This window comes from Cryphonectria parasitica, assembly GCF_011745365.1.
Source record: "Cryphonectria parasitica EP155 unplaced genomic scaffold M406scaffold_9, whole genome shotgun sequence".
Taxonomy (NCBI): Eukaryota; Fungi; Ascomycota; class Sordariomycetes; order Diaporthales; family Cryphonectriaceae; genus Cryphonectria; species Cryphonectria parasitica.
In genome coordinates this window covers 2,573,908-2,592,398 of record NW_024468917.1, presented here as the reverse complement: position 1 = coordinate 2,592,398, position 18,491 = coordinate 2,573,908, and the positions used below count along the sequence as shown (strand labels likewise).

General features: G+C 54.0%; 6 protein-coding genes across 6 annotated transcripts; 4 read left to right on the top strand and 2 right to left on the bottom strand.

Moving 5' to 3' along the window:
* Positions 1-243: 243 nt before the first annotated feature.
* Positions 244-2,196, bottom strand: M406DRAFT_267954 (uncharacterized protein; the record flags this gene model as incomplete). The annotated part of the gene is made up of 2 exons (XM_040917902.1): positions 244-1,262; positions 1,383-2,196. 2 exons carry the CDS (start codon positions 2,194-2,196, stop codon positions 244-246), a joined length of 1,833 nt encoding a protein of 610 aa, XP_040772110.1.
* Positions 2,197-4,922: 2,726 nt separating this feature from the next.
* M406DRAFT_226047 (uncharacterized protein) lies at positions 4,923-8,024 on the top strand (the record flags this gene model as incomplete). The annotated part of the gene is made up of 1 exon (XM_040915738.1): positions 4,923-8,024. A coding segment is annotated over one exon (3,102 nt), but the record flags the coding sequence as incomplete, so codon positions are not given.
* A 988-nt stretch (positions 8,025-9,012) lies between these two features.
* Positions 9,013-9,831, top strand: M406DRAFT_358489 (uncharacterized protein). The gene is made up of 2 exons (XM_040923912.1): positions 9,013-9,149; positions 9,204-9,831. Exons 1-2 carry the CDS (start codon positions 9,095-9,097, stop codon positions 9,605-9,607), a joined length of 459 nt encoding a protein of 152 aa, XP_040772108.1. The 5' UTR covers positions 9,013-9,094; the 3' UTR covers positions 9,608-9,831.
* Positions 9,832-11,116: 1,285 nt separating this feature from the next.
* On the top strand, positions 11,117-12,768 carry M406DRAFT_334735 (uncharacterized protein; the record flags this gene model as incomplete). The annotated part of the gene is made up of 4 exons (XM_040920969.1): positions 11,117-11,362; positions 11,588-11,632; positions 11,786-12,386; positions 12,488-12,768. 4 exons carry the CDS (start codon positions 11,117-11,119, stop codon positions 12,766-12,768), a joined length of 1,173 nt encoding a protein of 390 aa, XP_040772107.1.
* A 660-nt stretch (positions 12,769-13,428) lies between these two features.
* Positions 13,429-15,423, bottom strand: M406DRAFT_358488 (Dihydroorotase). The gene is made up of 6 exons (XM_040923911.1): positions 15,312-15,423; positions 14,997-15,166; positions 14,402-14,893; positions 14,203-14,236; positions 14,031-14,057; positions 13,429-13,953 (listed from the first exon to the last, which is right to left on the bottom strand). The coding sequence occupies exons 2-6, from the start codon at positions 15,107-15,109 to the stop codon at positions 13,555-13,557; spliced, it is 1,065 nt and encodes a 354-aa protein (XP_040772106.1). The 5' UTR covers positions 15,110-15,166; positions 15,312-15,423; the 3' UTR covers positions 13,429-13,554.
* A 978-nt stretch (positions 15,424-16,401) lies between these two features.
* Positions 16,402-18,022, top strand: CSN-3 (regulation of circadian rhythm and developmental growth; the record flags this gene model as incomplete). Its single annotated transcript, XM_040924869.1, has 3 exons — positions 16,402-16,566; positions 16,633-16,833; positions 16,910-18,022. 3 exons carry the CDS (start codon positions 16,402-16,404, stop codon positions 18,020-18,022), a joined length of 1,479 nt encoding a protein of 492 aa, XP_040772105.1.
* Between the last annotated feature and the right edge of the window lie 469 nt (positions 18,023-18,491).

Below are 18,491 nucleotides of genomic sequence, written 5' to 3'. Positions count from 1 at the left end.
GAATACACCAGACTCCTTGAGTGACCCCCCAAAGAAAAATATATTAGTTTGTAGAACCAATAATCTCTCTCAGTATCATATTTACGTATACATACACAAATCGTCTTCAATTTCATCCGACCAGGTGTTTCAAACGTGAATAGAGAGAGGCTTGTTCAATAAACAATCGGGAGTTGCCACATGACAGGGAATTTATTAGGTATATTCACTAGGGAGATATTTCTTGACATGCATGCTATTTGTTTAAAAAAGCGCTCCGGCATCCTCGACGCCGCTGTCAAGCGCTTGACTCTTTCCCCTGACAAAGGCCGAGCACAACAGGCCGGTGGCCACGCTGACATTCAAGCTGTCCACAACCTTGGATCCCGACATGTTCGCTATGCTGACCTCGAAATCTGCTGCCCTTCGGAGCTGGCGCGAGAGCCCTTCCCCTTCGCTGCCCATCACCAAGACGCAAGGGTCCTTCAGGAGAGGATCCGTCTTCTCCACGGTCCGCGTGTCCACCTGCTTGCGCTCTGACCCTGGCTTGGGCGGCACAGCGGCATAGATCTTCCACCCGTTCTCCTTGGACTCGTTCACAAAGTCCACAGGCGAGTCGACCATGAACATCGTCAAGTTCTCAGCAGCACCTGCCGACGCCTTCAGCACCACCGGCGTCACGGGGGCAGAACCCCTCCTCGACACGGCGACTGCTGTGACCCCCATGAAGCTGGCTGTCCTGATGATGGCACCCAGGTTGCCTGGGTCCAGGACCTGGTCCACATACAGCACGAGCGGCTTGTGTGCGCCCGGCTCTGTGATGATGAACTCCGAAGTACCGTTGATGGAAACTTCTTCCAAGGACTGGTGCCCCACAGAAACCCGGAAGCCCGGCCAGCTTTCCTCGGCCGACACCTCACCGAGAGCTCTGATCGGCAGCTGGGGCAGAGGCGATGCCTCGAGAACGTAGCCGTTATGCGGACGAGTGCCACTCATCTTGTTCATCAGTGCGAGCCCGTCTTCTCCGACATAGTCAACCTTGACGCCTCTCTTCCATGCCAGCTCCGACAAGTACTCGTCCTTTGCTTGGTTCCGCCGGTTTCCACCCTGATAGATATACAGCTTGTAGAGTTTCCGACGGCTAGCCTCCAGCGCAGCCTCGACGGTGGAGGTGCCGTACAAGAATTGAGATGCTGCCGTGGTGTAAGGTAGTGACATGGGTGGCTCGTACTTTTTCTTCTTCTTTTCTGGCATCTCGCTGGCCGTATAGTCGTCCTCTTGATCTCCATCTCTTCTTCTTGTTCGTCTCTCTTGAGCGTCAGGAAAAGTCTCATCCGGCAGCTGCGACCACTCATTGTCCCGTCGGACCCTGGGACGTTCCACTTCGAAGTCATCCTCGCCACGGGTCCTGAACCTATCAGACTCGCCTCGGTTGGGTCTGCCAAAGTCGCGTCTTTCGTCGCGAGCCTTCTCAAACTCACGCCTCCTCTGACCAAAGCTGGGTTCGTCGCGGGAGGTCTGTACACTGCGTCTGTCTCGGCCAAAGTCTTGTCTGCCACGAGGTCTCTCCGTATCCCACTCATCATTCCCAAGGTATACCGAGGACCTGTCCTCCGGATGACTATGCCGCGCGGGTCGAGCCTCTTGACGTTCCGTCTCCCAGGGTCTAACTCGTTCCCTCCTGCCTGGCGTCTTGCGAGAATCCATCAGCTGCTCGACCTCTCTAGCCAGCAACTGCCTGGAGAAATCATCGTGCTGCAGATTGCCATCCCCACCGAGCCCGCCCTCTTCCCTCAGCTCCTTGACAAGCGTCCCGGTTCTAAATTTCTTCAGGAGGCTTCCAGACCCGAGGGGATCTCGAGGGTCAGACAAGCGGGCTGCTCTTGACTTGCGCGGCGGCCCGGCGGGCTCTGTAATATCTTTTTTGCCCTTCCGGATTTTGTAGGTGATAGGGTTCTGCCGCGCCAGCGCTCGTGCCCGCAGGCGTTCGGATGGGGTCATGTATGGCTCGTCCTCGGGTGCCCGGCGGATCTCCCTGGGGCTGGAGCCTTGTGGTCTTGCGCGCTCGGATCGTCTGAGACCATCGTGGATACCGGAGAGGCGGGAGGCGTTTCTGGCGAGGGTGAGGGTGGGGGGGAGGAGGAGGAGGAGGAGGGTTGGTCGGATAGAGGGATTGCACCCAAGCCCAAGCAAGGGCAATTTGTTGATAAGTCTCATCGCATGGTAAGGGGCAGCCGTAGATCAGACTCTTTTGTGGAAGACAATTGCAAGAACTGCAGAAAAATTTGGCTGTGAGAAAGAAGATTGTCCAGTAGCACATGCTGCTAAATAACTTTTTGTGCAGGGGTCCCTGGGAGGCATTCAGGGATCATGTCTAGCGCATGTATGATGCAACAGTGCTACAGTGTACAAGTACAAGAGTACCTCTGTGAAAAGACCCCGCTCAGTACCTGCTGCTGAGGTGGGTAGGGTAAATAGGTAGGGGCCCTTCTTAGGCGCGTCGCGTCTAACTTTGGTCTCGTAATCAATTGAACGACAACCTTCACTCAAGGCATTGGGTTTATAACAGACAATAGGAGATCTGCGCTCTGTCCTTACAACCATGTGTCCATTCGAGGTTTGTGACAGTTCCCCGACCGTCTACAGGCCAGCTGGGGTAGTCAAAATACTAATTACAAGCATGTGCAGGTGAAGCACTGTGATTTTCAAGACCTGCCTCCACGATAGGCTGCATTGCGATCAGACAAGATGGATGAGCCTCAAAACTCGGACGAGGAGCTGCTGGCCATGCTTCAGCCTCCCAAGATGCCCACAGAATTCGTCTTCGAGTCGGCCCTGCCCATGACTGCAGATACATCAGATGATGACAGCAACAATGAGCACCTACCAGGTCCAGCGCCGCCAGCACCAATGGCCCTGATGGCACCAATGGAGTCGATAGAACAACATGTTGATCTGGAAGAGAAGGACAAGGCTGCAGCCTCACTGCATGCTCCTGGCTTTGGGGTGACAAATGGCTCAGGCAATACCCAGCTTTCGTCAGGGAACGGTTCAAAGGACCAAGAAGATGATGAGGATGAAATTGCGTACGAAAATGCCAAGGTTGTCTCCCGAACACCTCGATCAGCAAAGGCCAGGTCAGGCCGGGGACCTTCAAGCTCAAACCGCAAGCCCAGGTCCAAATTGAATCTTTCAGAGAGTTCGAGATCCGGATCCCGAGACAGACCCAATTCGATGCCGTTATCACCAGAGCCCAAGGTTCAGCCAAAGCCAGAGTCTAAATCCTCAAAACCTCCCGCCTTCCGCTTTGACATCGTCATCAACCCTCTGCCATCGCAAGTTGCGCGCGAGTATCAGCCCATTCCTCCGGGCGACGAGATATACCGGGTGCTGGAGAAGATCTCCACCGGTGTACCAGGGGAAACTTGGCTGTCCGTTGAGTTCGAGGACGGTCACATCGATCAGGTAAGCTTCTTCTGCAATAGTACTACGAGCAATTCATTCCCTCAAGAAGAAGTCTCTGTACAGGTTGCTGGAGAAGAATGCTGGAGCAATGTTGCACGTGCGAGCCTTACATGCGAAGCCTCCGTTCATGCCTCTAATCTTTTTCACTTGCACCTGCTTGACCCTGCCCCCCCCCCCTCCCCCCTCTCTTTCACCTGCAAGACTTGAGCATAGGATGTCGCCAAAAGGCCCTTTGCTTTCTTGTCTGGCCTTTTTCTTTCTTTCTCTTGACAGGCAATCTTTCTCTCTGTCCCACATTCATCGCCTTTCTCTCTGTCCCACATTCATCGCCTTTCTCGACTAGTCCCTCCCTCCCCAGCTGAAACTTGCATCACGACCTTTCCCCAAAGCTCAGCTTCTCTCATCCCATCTCTCAGAGGCCAGCTGTAGTGATTATCATCTTTTCTTCTCCAATAGCATTTCTCAGACGCGTTGAGACGCATCACCCTCAGAAACAGCCTTGTTGCAGCCAAGCAGTTATGCTTAATTCTTGAACTGGCTGTTCACCATGGTGTGCCCCTCCCTCTCTGAATATTTCCTCGCTGTCCCACCACAGCCTCTGGTAAAATCATCAGCGACGCTTCACCTTTCCCCCTTCAAGAGCGATTTGTCTTCTTGAAGCATCACTTCCTCACCTGCCCTCACCTTCATGTGCATTTCTGCTCTTCTCTCCTTTGTGCTATTTGGCCACTGCCATTTTAAGAGGAAAGAGCCCAATCAATTGGCTTCACCCTTGTTCTTGCCTCAGGCGCTGGTCGTTTCTGCCACCTCACACGACAATTTCTTTGACCCATTCAGCAGTCTCAAGCTGACGTCGACTTTATCAGGTCCCATTCGACCAGCTGTCGAGTTATCCCAACGGTCGACAGGCTCTTGCTGAATACCGCAAGCCTAAAGCTATGGATGACCTTGAAGACGAGACATCCCTCGGGTTTGGCGGTCGACCCAAGCGAAAGACTGCTCCTGACCCGGATTATGACTTCACTGGTGACCCTGACGAGGATGTCTTTGATGAGGATGAAGAGGATGAGGATGACTCTGGATTCCTGCATCCCGCCAAACGTCGCCGTCTGCAGCGAAAGAGGAATGCAGAGGCTGCAGGCCTGCGCCGCAGGGTCAGAACTCGATCTGCGCTGCCAAGCGCCGACGAAGAGGACGAGGACGACGAAGAAGAGCAAGATTCTGACGACGACGACGACGACGACGACATTGACACCCACCGAAAGGGCCGCTTCAATCTGCGGGGAAATCCTGGCAAATCGCGACGTAGCCGTCATATCATGGCCAGCGGCGGTAATGACGCTGATGAGCTTGGAGATGGTGATGACGACTTCTTTATCGTCAAATCAGACATCACGCCGCACAAGACACCACGAAGACGTGGTGGTCATGCCGTCAAACACGGCCACGGCAGGCTTAAGCTTTATCAAGACAAAGACGATATCGAGTTCGAGGCCCCTCGACGCTCGGGCAGAGCCACAAAATCCACCAAGACAATGGCCGATCCCGCATGGGATGAGGACATGTACGCCCCCGAGGAAGAGAAGCTTCCGGCCGCTCCGAGGGTTTCAGGAGCTAAGGAGATCTTTCCGCCCACGCCAGAGGGGCTTTTCAAAGACTCTCACTCCACGACTTGTGGCACATGTGGCGGCAACGACAGGGCCCCTAACAAGGGCATTTTTGTCTACTGTCAGGGCTGTTCCATGGGTTACCACAAGGTCTGCCTCGGCTTCCGCAGCACTCGCGACCACCTTGTGACCAAGGTGGGCTCGAACCACTTTGTGTTGCAGTGTCGGGATTGTGTCGGCGTGAAAAAGAAGAAAGATAACCGCTCTCCAAGCCTTGATGTCTGTCAAGTCTGCAAGATCAAGGGCCGAGCTTGCGAGGCCTTCGCTCCAAAACGGACCGCCAATGCAGAGGCGAAGCTCCGAGAAGAGAATGGTGGCGAGGACCCCATCACGCCTGTTGACGACAGTCTAATCAACAATCCAGACAATGTCCTCTTCCGTTGCGTCAACTGTCACTGTGCCTACCACTTCGAGCATCTGCCACCAGCCGGCGTTAAGCGCGTCGAAGGCACTGTTCGGGCTGATCGCCTTGATGAGTACTCAATTGACTGGAAGTGCAAGGACTGCCTTGACATGCGCTTCAAGATCTCGACACTCGTGGCATGGCGGCCAGTCAACCGCGATACCTATGTGTCAGGTCAGACTGTGCTTGACCTCCAGGAGGATGACAAGGAGTACCTCATCAAATGGGAATCAAAGTCCTATGCTCACTGCGAATGGAAGCCCGGTCCCTGGGTCTACGGCGTCACAAACGCCGCGATGCGTAACGCATTCCCGAAGCGCAATGAAGGCGCAAACTTGTTGCCCAAATTCGATGCGAAGGATGCCATCCCAGAGGAATACCTACTGGCTGATGTGGTCTTGAACGTACGGTTTAAGGGACACTTTCAATTCGAGTCCAAAAAGGACGACATACGAAAGACGTATTTGATCGACCAAGCACTTATCAAGTTCCAGGGACTTGACTACGCCGACGCCGTCTGGGACGAGCCTCCCGAGCTCGACTCGGGACACCGTTGGATAGCTTTCGTCACGGCCTACTCGGAGTTCCTAAACGGAAAACACTTCAAATCTGAGCCTGCTGCCAATATTAAGGATCGCCTCAGAAAGTTCCGCGAGCTAGATTTCCACAAAGAGGTCGAGTTTAAGGACGGTACTAACGGCAAACAAGAGCAGCCTCGTGCTCTGACGGGCACATTGATGAAATATCAGATCCAAGGTACGAACTGGCTCCTCCACAACTTCTGGCAGCAGGTCAGTGTTGTCCTGGCAGACGATATGGGCCTTGGAAAGACAATCCAGGTCATCAGTTTGATCTCTGCGTTGGCCCTTCAGGGCCCTCGCTGCTGGCCATTCTTGGTCGTTGTACCCAACTCCACCTGTCCCAACTGGCGCCGGGAGATCAAGCAGTGGGCTCCCGACCTCCGAGTTGTGACTTACCACGGCGGCAAGGAGCCCCAGAGGCTTGCGTACAAGTACGAGCTCTTTCCCAACGGCTCAAAGGAGATGAAAGCCCACGTGGTCATCATGTCCTACGACTCCGCCCAGGATCCAGAGACCAGGCTGCTCTTTAAGAGCATACAGTGGGTTGGCCTCGTTGTAGACGAGGGTCAACGCCTCAAAAACGACGAAAACTTGTTGTACGGGGCACTTCGGGCGATGAAGATACCCTGGCGCCTCCTCCTTACCGGCACTCCCTTGCAAAACAACAAGCGGGAGCTCTTCAACCTGCTGCAGTTCATTGATCCTTCCAAGAATGCAGCCAAGCTTGACGAGCAGTACGAAGAAGTCACTGCAGAAAAGATTCGCGAGCTGCACGCCATGATTCAGCCTTTCTTCCTGCGACGGACCAAGGCAAAGACTCTCAAGTTTCTGCCCCCAATGGCGCAGATTATCTTGCCTGTATCTATGTCGATTGTGCAGGAGAAGCTCTGCAAGTCGATCATGGCGAAGAAGCCTGAACTCATCCGAGCCATCTTTGCCAACAGCAAACTGAAGTCCTCAGAGCGCGGCAGCCTCAACAATATCCTGATCCAGCTGAGAAAGTGCTTGGGCCATCCGTTCCTCTACAGCGGCGCCGTCGAGGACAAGAATGTTGATGCCGAGACAATGCATCGAAATCTTGTTTCAGCCTCCTCAAAGCTCGTCCTTCTAGAGCAGATGCTACCGAAGCTCCGGGCACAAGGCCACCGCGTTCTGTTGTTCAGTCAGTTTCTCGGTATGTTGGACATTGTGGAGGACTTCCTGAGCGGTATGAATCTCAAGTACCAACGTCTCGATGGGAGCATCTCAAGTCTTGAGAAGCAGAAGCGGATTGACGCCTTCAACGAGCCCGGCTCTGAGGATTTCGCATTCCTCCTGTCGACCCGTGCTGGGGGCGTGGGTATCAATCTGGCGACTGCAGACACCGTCATCATCCTCGATCCTGATTTCAACCCGCACCAGGACCTCCAGGCTTTGTCGCGAGCCCACAGGATTGGACAGAAGAACAAAGTGCTCTGCTTCCAGCTGATGACGAAGGGCAGCGTCGAGGAGAAGATCATGCAGATCGGCCGGAAGAAGATGGCACTGGATCATGCGCTGATTGAGACCATGGATCGAGAGGAGGACCAGCCAGTCGACGACCTGGAAACCATCTTGAAGCACGGCGCCGAGGCCCTGTTTAGTGGCAACGATAAGGAGGCTATTAAATATGACGCTGAAGCCATCGACAAGTTGCTTGACAGGTCGCAGATTGAGGACAACAAGACCTCAGATGATGACCAAGGCGGTTCCGAGGAGAAGCAGTTTGCGTACGCAAAGGTTTGGGAGAATAAGACCGGTGGTCTCGCTGACAACATCGAGGCCGAGGAAACCCCTCAATTGAGCGTCAGCGTCTGGGACAAGATACTCAAGGAGCGAGAGGATGAGGCCAAGCGCCTGGCCAAGTTGAACAAGGAGGTACTCGGTCGCGGTGGCAGACGACGCCAGGTAAGTTCACCATCCCAGCTTGGTGTGTGCTGTGTATATTCCCAACTGATCTGCTGCTAGGCCGTCAAGTACAGTGGCACGGCCATACCTGATCTTGAGGACCCAGTTGAGAACGCGGCCGAGAACCCAGAAGGCTCCGATGTCGATGAGGACTTCATTAGCAGCGATTCCTCGGACGATGATTCGGATGAAGATGATGCTACTGATACCACAGGTAACTCACCGAGAAAGCAGGCAAGCAAAGGTACGCCAAAGGCAGTTTCTCAAACTCAAACATCAAAGCCTGCCTCTCGCAAAACTGCCAACGCAATTAACAAGACCAAGACCAAGACCCAGCAAACTTCAACCCGGACACCACGCAGCACAGTGGGGACCCCACAGAGAACCGGAGGCGCGGCCGTCCAAGACAGTACCTCTTCGGAGACCAGGACGAACAGCGCGCAGGAAGCAACAACTCAATCCGAGGCGCCGACACGCCCATTTCCGGCTTATATGGCACAGCAGGACAAGCCGCGCTTAAACAGCATCCACAACACAATGCCACCTCCGTTGCGTCTATCTCGTCACCAGTTGGCCCCCCGAACCCCCGGGCCGGACAGCCGTCCTACAACCGGCAGTCAGAGGCTGGGGCAATCTCCGTACCTTCAGCCTCCTCAGGCTCGGCCTCTGCAGCGTCCTACAACCGACAGCCAGAGCATGGTGCGACCTCCGTTCCTTCTGCCTACTCAGGTGCGGCCTCTACAGCCACCTGGGGCGGGCAGCCAGCCTACAACCGGCAGCCAGAGCATGGTGCAGTCTTCGTACCTTCTGCCTCCTCAGGCGCTGCGTCTGCAGCCCTCGCTCGCGGAGCCACAGAACAGTGTTCCCAGCAGCTCCAATCCGGTCCGAATGGACTCACCTTCCAGCCGCGGTTCAACACCTTCCTTGGTCGCGTCGTCGGGCCAGTTGGAGGACAAGGACGATTCATCGGACAACCCGGGCACCCCGTCTTCCCCCAAGATGGGCTATGGTCGCTAACCCGCGACCCCTTTTCCAATGTTCCTCCCCTTCCTCCTCGTCCTCCTGGCGCTAACATGCAGTTTTCGATGGGAAATCCAGGGCTCAACCACCCAGCCGACCCGTCAAATTGTATGTATATTCTCACGGCCTCGATTGTAGCAGGTGCTGACCCGCCATCTGTAGTCCTTCCCAGTCAGCAACAAGTGCCAGCCTCGAAGCCCAAGATCCCATCCCCGCAGGCTACGAACATTGGTCCTCCCATGGAGCCTAGCCAGTGTACAAAATGCCTCCTTTATCATCCGGCAACGATCAGGTGCCCCTCCCTGACCACAGAGGGGCGGATACGTCTTGCCCTTGACGAAGTCAAAAAGCTCTCAGGAGGACTCCCCGTTGCGACCCAACGGAACCGGGAGCGCCTGCAGCAGCTTCTAAAATTACGAAAGAATGAACGACTCGGAGAATCTGGAAGACCTTCCCCACGAGCCCCGCAACCACGACTGCAGCAGCAGCCACAACCTCGACTGTCAGCTCCTAACGAGGAGGGCGGCAGCTTGCATCAAGAGACGCATCAAGACAACACGCAGTGAGACTTGCTGCTCTACAATCTGGTTGTAAAGCAGCATACGACGGGCATTTACTACTACTGCCTGGGTCTGACAGGCTCTGTGTTGCTGGCAAACATTGAAGAGTAGTCTCTTGGGCGTGGGGACAAAATCTCCTGGCCTCTTATTGATAGGCCCTTTTTTGATTGCAATGTTTTGCTGATGGGCCTAGAAGTAGGCAAATAGGAAATTCTGAGTCACATGAAACCAATATTTCTTTTTCCACCATGCATTGCAACAAGTAAGTTGGGGCTTATTGACAGAAGAGCTGAGTGTAGCAGCAATCACGTGGGAGGTACAAACGGGACCTGCGGGCAGCCGTTTGCTGCATACCACCCGGGAGCCAGACCTTTGATATCGCCGTTTGCTCTCCTATGCAAGTGGCTTGACAACGCATCAACACAGCGGATTGAAATGGACTTGGGCCACCTCTGCCTGAGAGAAGCTCTCGGTCCAGTGTCTGGGGGTCCCCGCTGTCACAAATTATTCCTGATCTTTCTGCATTGGCCCTTGGTGGTGCTCTATTCTGGCCTTTGTCCCCTGTTCTTGTATCCATGTAGTGACCACAGGGCCTTCTTCCACCAGCATATAAAGTCGGTACTCAGAGACCTGCCTCCCGTGTTTGGACTCACCTCCTTTGACAACCTGCCACCTTCTGAAGCACTTGATCAGATTGTTGTTGACATCTATATGACTTTAAACCCTCTTCCTGACAACAGCAACATCGACCTCATTCATCTCCCTGCCTCTTCTCATGACCACCCAACGCGTCTGTCTTTCTGTTTGTGTACACAAGGGTGACATCACCAGCCTTGTCAACACACCACCGTCTGGTGACAACACACCCCCCTTGGACCCCCAAAGAAGCTGGCCCATACACCCAGAACCCTTCTCACCAACATCGTGATGGAGCATCAGTACAACTACCCTTTTCGGTCCATGAGTGCCCAGTCTAGACCCAGGGGTACCACATTCCCTCGTGATATGCGAATTCCCGTCCAGCCCAGCACCGGGTTAATGAGACCTATGGGCGATGGGGATCATGATGCAAGTCACACTCCCTCTTTAATCACCAACCATGCCACCACCACCACGACAACAATGCCGAATGGTGGACTACTTAATAGCAGAACTGCTGTTGGAAGGTCTTCCACACCACTCGCCCTTTCTTCCCCCAATTATCAGTGCTCTTCCTCTTCCTCCTTCTGTTCCGTTCCGCGTAACTTGCCCGCAAACAACTGGCGAGCTTCCACCGCGAGCTTGGACAGCCAGGTTTCTTCGTCTACAGCATCTGGCTCGTCGTCGCTTCACTTCAGCCACGGCAATACTCTCCTCGCTAGCAGCGGCAGCTACGTCCCTATCACATCCCAAACTTCCTCGCGCTTCCAACACTCTGTTTCTCCCTCGACCTTTCGCGCTATTAACGACAACATTGACACCGCCCCGTTCGCACCTTTCAGCAACAACCAAACGATCCCTAGGAACGTCATAAACATGTTTCCTCCCCGCGGCATCATCGTCTCCGATGGCGACATGGACCAGGCCATGTCTTATTGCTACGATCGTGGTGACGGCCAGTTCACGCGTCTCGTTCCCGTCGACAGTCTTCCTTTCTCTCTGAGAAACATGCCCGCCCGTGTCACCACGGACGAGGGCATGATCGTCTTGCCGGTCCCGCGCATGCGTGGCCCCGACGGCCAGCCTGCTGACAGCCAACTGGTGCCTGTCTCTGTCGTCACTGTAAGTGCATCTGCTGCTGTTTGCGTGTTTACCCACCCCTTGGTCTTGAGGTTACCTTCAGGGTGAGACGGTTGTGATTGTTGTGTCACGATTTCTTCTCCAGTTTTAGGCTTCAGGGGCGCGTGAGGGTATTACTTCTTGTCACTTTAGTCCTTTTTCTTGTTCTCTTTCTCTCTTTACACATGGAAACCGAGCTTCTGCTAACTATGCTTTCTTTTCTCACAGCCTCCTGCCAGCCCTATGGACAATGCCTCGAATGATATCATCCAAGTAGGTCAACCTCGCAGCTTCCCAGATCACCAAGCGGAGCCATTCCTGCCGTCTATATTTCGATACAGCTATGATATGTTGCAGAATATGGAAGGAAGGACTCAACCTGGAAGAGAGAGAGCAGCTGCACTGACAAGTTGTGACTGCCGACAGTCTCGAATCGACTCTATTGTCGCCAGCACTCCTCCCACCGTCGCTGTGGCCCCCGTCTCCAGCAGTGCTGTCGTTCTCGCCCGCCCCAATGGCCCTGGCAACCGAGGCCCCAATGGACCCCGGCGGGAGAAGATCTATTGCGACAAGTGGATCCACGACGGTACCTGTGCCTTCACCCAGCAGGGTTGCAAGTTCAAGCACGAGATGCCGCAGGACAAGGAGACCCAGCAGAGTCTGGGCCTTTTCCACGGCTACCCAGCCTGGTGGAAGAAGCACTGCGCCGATCAGCAACAGATTCAACAAGGCGAGGAGCGCCCTATCAATGTCGGTGGTGGTTACGGCGGCGCTGTCGGATCTCGCTTCAACGATGGTGCTCAGGGCTCCTCTCGCTATGGTGGTGGAGGCATCTCTGCTCCCTCCTGGCGTCGCATCGAGGCGGCTCCCACGACCGAGCTCTCTACAGCTACCGCTACTTCTGGCCCTGTCTCTGGCTCCGGATCTGGATCTAGTATCGCCTCTAGCGGTGGTCCTGTGGGTGGCTCTCATAGTCGTGGCCGCGGCACCCACAGTGATCAAAGTGACCAGCCTGGCCGCCCTGTGGGTAAGTTCTTTGTCTGGAACCAATAAGTGTCCCATATCCATTTCTAAAATAGCTTGTTCCCTCCTCCTCCTTTCAAGAAAATCCTGACTGGTTCCTCACAGCTCGCTTCTCTCAGCCAACATTTGGCCCGATTGCTCCCCCTGCCAAGCGTCGCCAGAATAAGGGCGGCGAGGTTTCTAAGAACACCACCCCATCTGAAGAGTCCGATTCCCGCGACTGCTCCAAAGGCGGTGTTCCTCTAAACCCTTATGAGGCCCTCGAGGACTACGGCGCCATGTTCAACAAACATCCCGACGCGAAGCCCAACAAATCCAAGTCCGAGTATACCACCACCGATGAGGACAACGACAACGACGGGGATGATGCCTCCTCGGCCGAGTGAAGGAGCAGCTTCTCTTCTGTGGTTTCCTTGCATCTTATGAGGCCAAGCCCTCGGCAACCCCTTCTCCAATGCAGATTCTATGAGTACGATATTTGGACAATGACCATTGGTTTTTCCGAATCGCCGTTCTTTTCTCCTCTCTTTTCTCTTTCTCTTCCTCTCTCCACATCCACGAATCTCCCGCTTAGATCACGCACTATCTACCAGCCGCAACGAGCTATACTTGGGGTTCCTTTGCGTTGCGTTTTTTACCTTAAATTTGCTTTTATTGGAAGTCCAGGTTACATTCGCGATGATTTCTTCATTGACCAAGAGAGAAAACAAGATGAAGGGAATGGAGAAGAAAGAAAAATGAAGGCGTGAATGAGAGAAAGGGAGAGGAACGAAATGAGCCTTGGGAAAGGGGGAAGTTGGAAGGGTGGATTTTGTTCGTTTCTTGCACTTGAAAATTTGGGGCTCAAGTGCAAACATATTTTGACTCAATGAAATTGCGGTATGCCTTGCATTACATTGGGATACATTCATGTGGCTTGTAATATAGATCGGAACTATATGGCCTGTCCATAGGAATTGACTTGCGACGTGATGCTTTCAGAGGGCAGAGGGTGGAGCAAGTTAGCAAGGGGGGGCATATGGAGGAAGATAGCCAAAGACAAATGTGGTCTGTTTGGTGTTTCCTGTATTTACCTATAGCTTAGGCAACATCCGAGGTGGTAAAGCTCGCCACGCTAGGACAGCTATAGATCCCCAAAATCAAATAATGAGGTTTGCCTCGTTTCTTCTTCTTCAAAGCCACCTGACACTCCAAGTGTTCTTGCCCTTCCTAAAAGGAACAACCTCCAGCCCTTCTCCCTTGATACTGTCCACAACCACCTCATCCTTCTTCTCCACAACAATCCTCTCGGTGCTCGGTTCCACGCCGTAGAATCTCCGCCCCCACGCGCCCAGGAAGCCCTCCAGCAGCTGCTGCGTGACCTGGCCCTCCTCGATGTCGCCGCGCGCGATGGCCTCCTCGAGAGCGGTGAGCACGTAGGAGACGGCGTAGGGCTGGGTGAACACGCCGGCTGCGGTGTTGCCCTTGCCCTTCTTGGCGGTGATGTCGTGTGGGGCGCTGTCGGTGCCCAGGAAGAACTTGCCTTTGCTGTTGACTAGGGCTTTTAAGAGGGCGAGGCGGTCGTTGGGCATCTGGTGAATGTGAGTATGAGCAGGAACACATAGGGAAGAAAGGAAGAAGGGGGTTCTGTTTTGGGGTTCTTCCGTACCTTGGCCACGGGTTTGCAGTAGTGAAACTAGCAGTGAGAGAAGGGGGGGGGGGGGGGAGAGATGTTAGTATTGTTACACGACGAGCCAGCTTTTACTTATCCGCTATGCGGCGATGGCTTTTTTGCTCCAAGGGGGGCGTGTGTAGATGTCACGCAAAGGGCTGTAACTTACCACATCGCCTGCCCAGTCGTCCACGATCAAAAACCTGTGGACCATGAAATGGCCGCCATCAGCACAACTGGCACCGTCCTCTTGTTTTATATTTGGCACACCAGCTCTCTACATGCAAGGGGGAAAAAAGTAGAGAAAAACCCCCTCCGTCATCATCTTGAATGGATGAAAATTAGCCAGTCAGTCAGAAAGAACTCACAAATGATGCGCGGTGATTGTCCCCACGACCGTCTCGCCACAGGCCTCGACGGCGCGCACGGCATCCGCCGTGGTACAGTGCTCGAGCACGATCCGCAGCCTGGGGAACCGAGAGTGGATCTCCTTCAGGGTAGGCAGGAAGCTGGCCTCGGCGTTGAGGATGGTGATGTTCTTGGCATGGTCGCTGGCGCACTCGCCATGGATGTTCAGGACCAGGCCCTCCTCCTCCATGGCGGCGAAGACCGGGTAGAAGGCCTCGTAGTCTGTGACGCCCGAGTCGGAGTTGGTGGTGAGGCCCTGCGGGTAGGACTTGATGCCCTCCAGGCCGGCCTTTTTGGCCTCGCGCACGACCTCGGGGGTGATGGACGGGTGCAGGTAGAGGGTCATGAGGTAGGTGACGGTGGGGTCGAGGGCGTGCAGGCGGTCCTTGTAGGCGAGGGCCTGGGCGACGGTGGTCACGGGGGGGACGAGGTTGGGCATCACGTATGCCACGCTGGAATGATGGGTGTGTGAGAGGTTGTATGAGAGGAATGTCTCTAGTTGTGGTGTTTGGCCTCGTGAGAGGGGGCGCAGAAGAGGGAGATGAAGGAACCTACTTGACGCCGCCCTGCCGGATCGTAGGTACAACAGCTGCGGACATGGCACCGTCTCTGAGGTGGACATGAAAGTCCGCTGCTGCTGGCAGCTCATACTTGGTCGGGAGAGGCATGACGTTTCAATATCTCGGTGGCCTCGTTGGGGGATAATTTATAATGTGACTAAATTCCTATGCAAAGTATCAGCTGCCGTTCATATAAAAATAACTAGTAACGTCTGTTTTCCCTCTTCTCCGTCTTCCTTTTTTTTTTTTTTTTTTTTTTTTTTTTTTTTTTTCAATTTTCTCCCTTCCATTCTGATTGGCCATTGCTTACAAGCTCAAAATGTTCTGTAACTTCAGAAGTACCGTGCGTTGCTACAATGACTTGTCAACTCTGGTCATCTAAAGCCTTTGCCTCCTGCGGACAGAATTGCACCCAAGTAAGGCAAAACTGTAAGTGCAAATTTATGTTACATATGAAATATGAGCTTGGACTCGACAAAATCCACCCGATGTAGTTCAGCGCCGGCCAAGAAAAGTTAGCGTCTTGCGGCTGTTCTTCGGATGAGCCTCATCTGCAGCACTGGAGGAAATTTAGAGATCCTGGACTGTCAAGCACAATTGTTACTTTTCTTCTTTCTCTTTATCCGACGCATAAAGAAGGAGTGAATGAGTGAGACCCCTTTCCTGAACCCTAGGAAAGGTGTATGTACAGAATATAGCAAGAAGAGGAAGAAGAAAAAGGAGAAGAAAACAGTAGGGTTCATTCATCCTCGAGCTTTCTTCCACGATGCTTGCTTACGTATAATTACAGCTAACTGTAGACAGGTCACCTTAGATCAAGTCATGACATTTGTATTCATCTTCAATAGAATTTACTTTAGATTTCTGCCAGAGAAACACTCGAGAGTCAGCTGCGTTCAGTATCCATAACAATTTATGGTAATGGTGGTGAGATATTCCATAGAACGTGCTTACTTTTCCTTCATGAGTTATCGAATACTTCCACTGCTAGTGAGGGGTGGGTCGACCCCTGCCGGCCATCTGCCTGGTGGGGTGAAATGGGGCTAAGGTGCCCGCCTTCCAACCGTCCGGGGTAAGCTATCATAGTACCAGCAACAACACCAACACACTCTCCACCAACGTCACCTCTACAAACCAACCCACTCCTCGTCCTCCACAGCTGCACGATTGCAGCTTCCTCTCTCCTCTTTCTGGACTGTCGGGATCAGAGTCCATTCCTTGCCCGCCACTGAAGTATGCTTCTCTGAGAGCGACATCATTCCTTTTCCTCCCCGATCTTTCCTCCTCACAGATTCATAAAAGGCACCCCCACGGCGCTGCGACCTCAAAACCTCAACACTCGATTCCAAACTCTGAGAACCCACACCCACACAAATATCTCGACCTACCGAAGCTCCACCATGGGGGACGCGGCCTCTATCCTCTTGGGATTTCCTCCCGAAACCTCCTCCCCGGACGAAGAGTTCTACGATCAGGCTATCAGCCTTCATATCAAGAAAGTCGACGAGCTGCTCTCTTCCAGGAAAGCCGCGGTCCAAGGAGACGAGGCCATCCGACTCCTCAAAGTGCGCAACTCCCCGACAGACCCCCTCACGTTCTCAAAGCTAACCCCTCGGAATCCACATCGGCAGCTCCTGAATCCCGCCGCGCATTCCATCTCCTACCTTGCGATCCTTGATTCCCTCAGCGACTATGACGGCTTCCCAGTCGAGCAGAGAGCCCAGGCTCTGATCGACTTCTTCCTGGCCTTCGACCCTAGACAGATACGCTACATAGGTAGCATGTTCTCAGAATGGCTAACACGCGTGAGCTCGGAGAGCTTCCCCCTTCCGGTACGCAACTGTCTCCCACTATTCTCTGTTCCCTGTCATACGGCGCTCCTTCTAACACTGTATCATCTCTTCGTAGCACGACCTCAAGGTCTCCTTGCTCGCCCGAGCCATCTTAAAGCTCGACCCCGCCAACTCGATGCTCACCTCCCACCACCTCACCCTTGTCAATCTCGCCTTCGACACCGATAACCCCGAGTCTGCCTTCTATGTCACCGATCGACCGGTTGTTTACTTCCCTGGTATGGCCAGGGACCAGAATACCTCCAGGCCCAACAGACCTCTCTGCGACATGACGCTTCCACCAACAGAGTACATCACCGAGGAGACCGGCCTCACCCTGAAGCTAGACGTCGAGCGCGTTCTGGAGTACGAATTTGTTTCCGGCCTGCTGTACTGTTCAAGAGGCTACTGGGCGAGCGCACGTGAAGCCTTCGAGCGGGTCATCACGCACCCTACACGTGATGGCGGTGTCAGCAAGATCATGACGGATGCTTATGATAAATGGCTACTGACTAGCCTCCTCGCAAATGGCGCTGTGCCCGAGACACCCACTCACGCCGGCGCCAATGCGCAGAAGGCGTACGAGACTCTAAGCCAGCCATACCTGGCAGTCGTGTCTTGCTTTGAAGAAATGACTGCTGTGGAACTCAAGGAGGAAATTGAGAAACATGCACAGATCTGGCGAAGGGATCGGAATACTGGTCTCATGCAGGAGGTCCTGGCGGCCCACCAGAAATGGCAAATCATGGACCTACGCGATGTTTACTCCAAGATCTCCCTCTCAGACATACATGAGGAGACTTGCAGCGCAGAGACCGGCGAGGCCTTACCAGATGTTGAGGACGTCGAGGCCCTGATACAAAGCATGATCCAGTGTGGCATGCTGAAGGGTGTCATCGAGAAGCCCGACGGCAAGCCGCCCTACCTGAGATTCCTGCCGGTGTCGGAGGATCTCTCTGAGGCCGAGTATCAGCGCGAGCTGGCGTCTGCTGTGCAGAGGATGAAGGAGCTGAAGGACATTTACACGACTACGAATGCCCGGTTGAGTACCGATCCCAACTGGATCAAACATTTGATCCGCGAGCAGAAAAGGGAGAAGGAGGGCGCTAACCAGGGCCCGACCGCGGGTTTCGAGGCTCAGGTCGAAGATGAGGATTTGATGTCGGGCGTGGTATCTGGTAGCGTATAGAGTACCGGGCCAGTGGCGGCCGCTCTCCCAGAGCTCAAGGGAGTGAAACGCAGATTCTCATCAGAGATGGAAATGAGTGACGAACACCGGTCTGACGACTCGTAGGCCGAAACCTGGTCTGCCTGCCTCCCCATAGAAGACGTGAAGCCTCGGAGACCGAAAGTGGCACGTATCAACATTCAACTTGAACACTACCTGTCGCGCATTCAGGTTTCGGCAACGTCTTTCTCTCTCGCAAAAACATCACCCCAGCTTGCGGTAAAAACCGAATCGAGGGAAGGAAAATGTGTGGGCTCCCTCAGCGACGTAGGGGGGGTTTTCTTGGGGGGGGGGGGGGGGGTGAGGGCAGAGGTGGTTGGATTGCTTTATTGTAATGATGCAAACTCAGCTCGGCGTTCAGAGGGGGACTAAACCAGGAGCGAAGCATTCCCAAAGGGTGTGCTCCTCCTGCATTGACTATTGGCTGTAG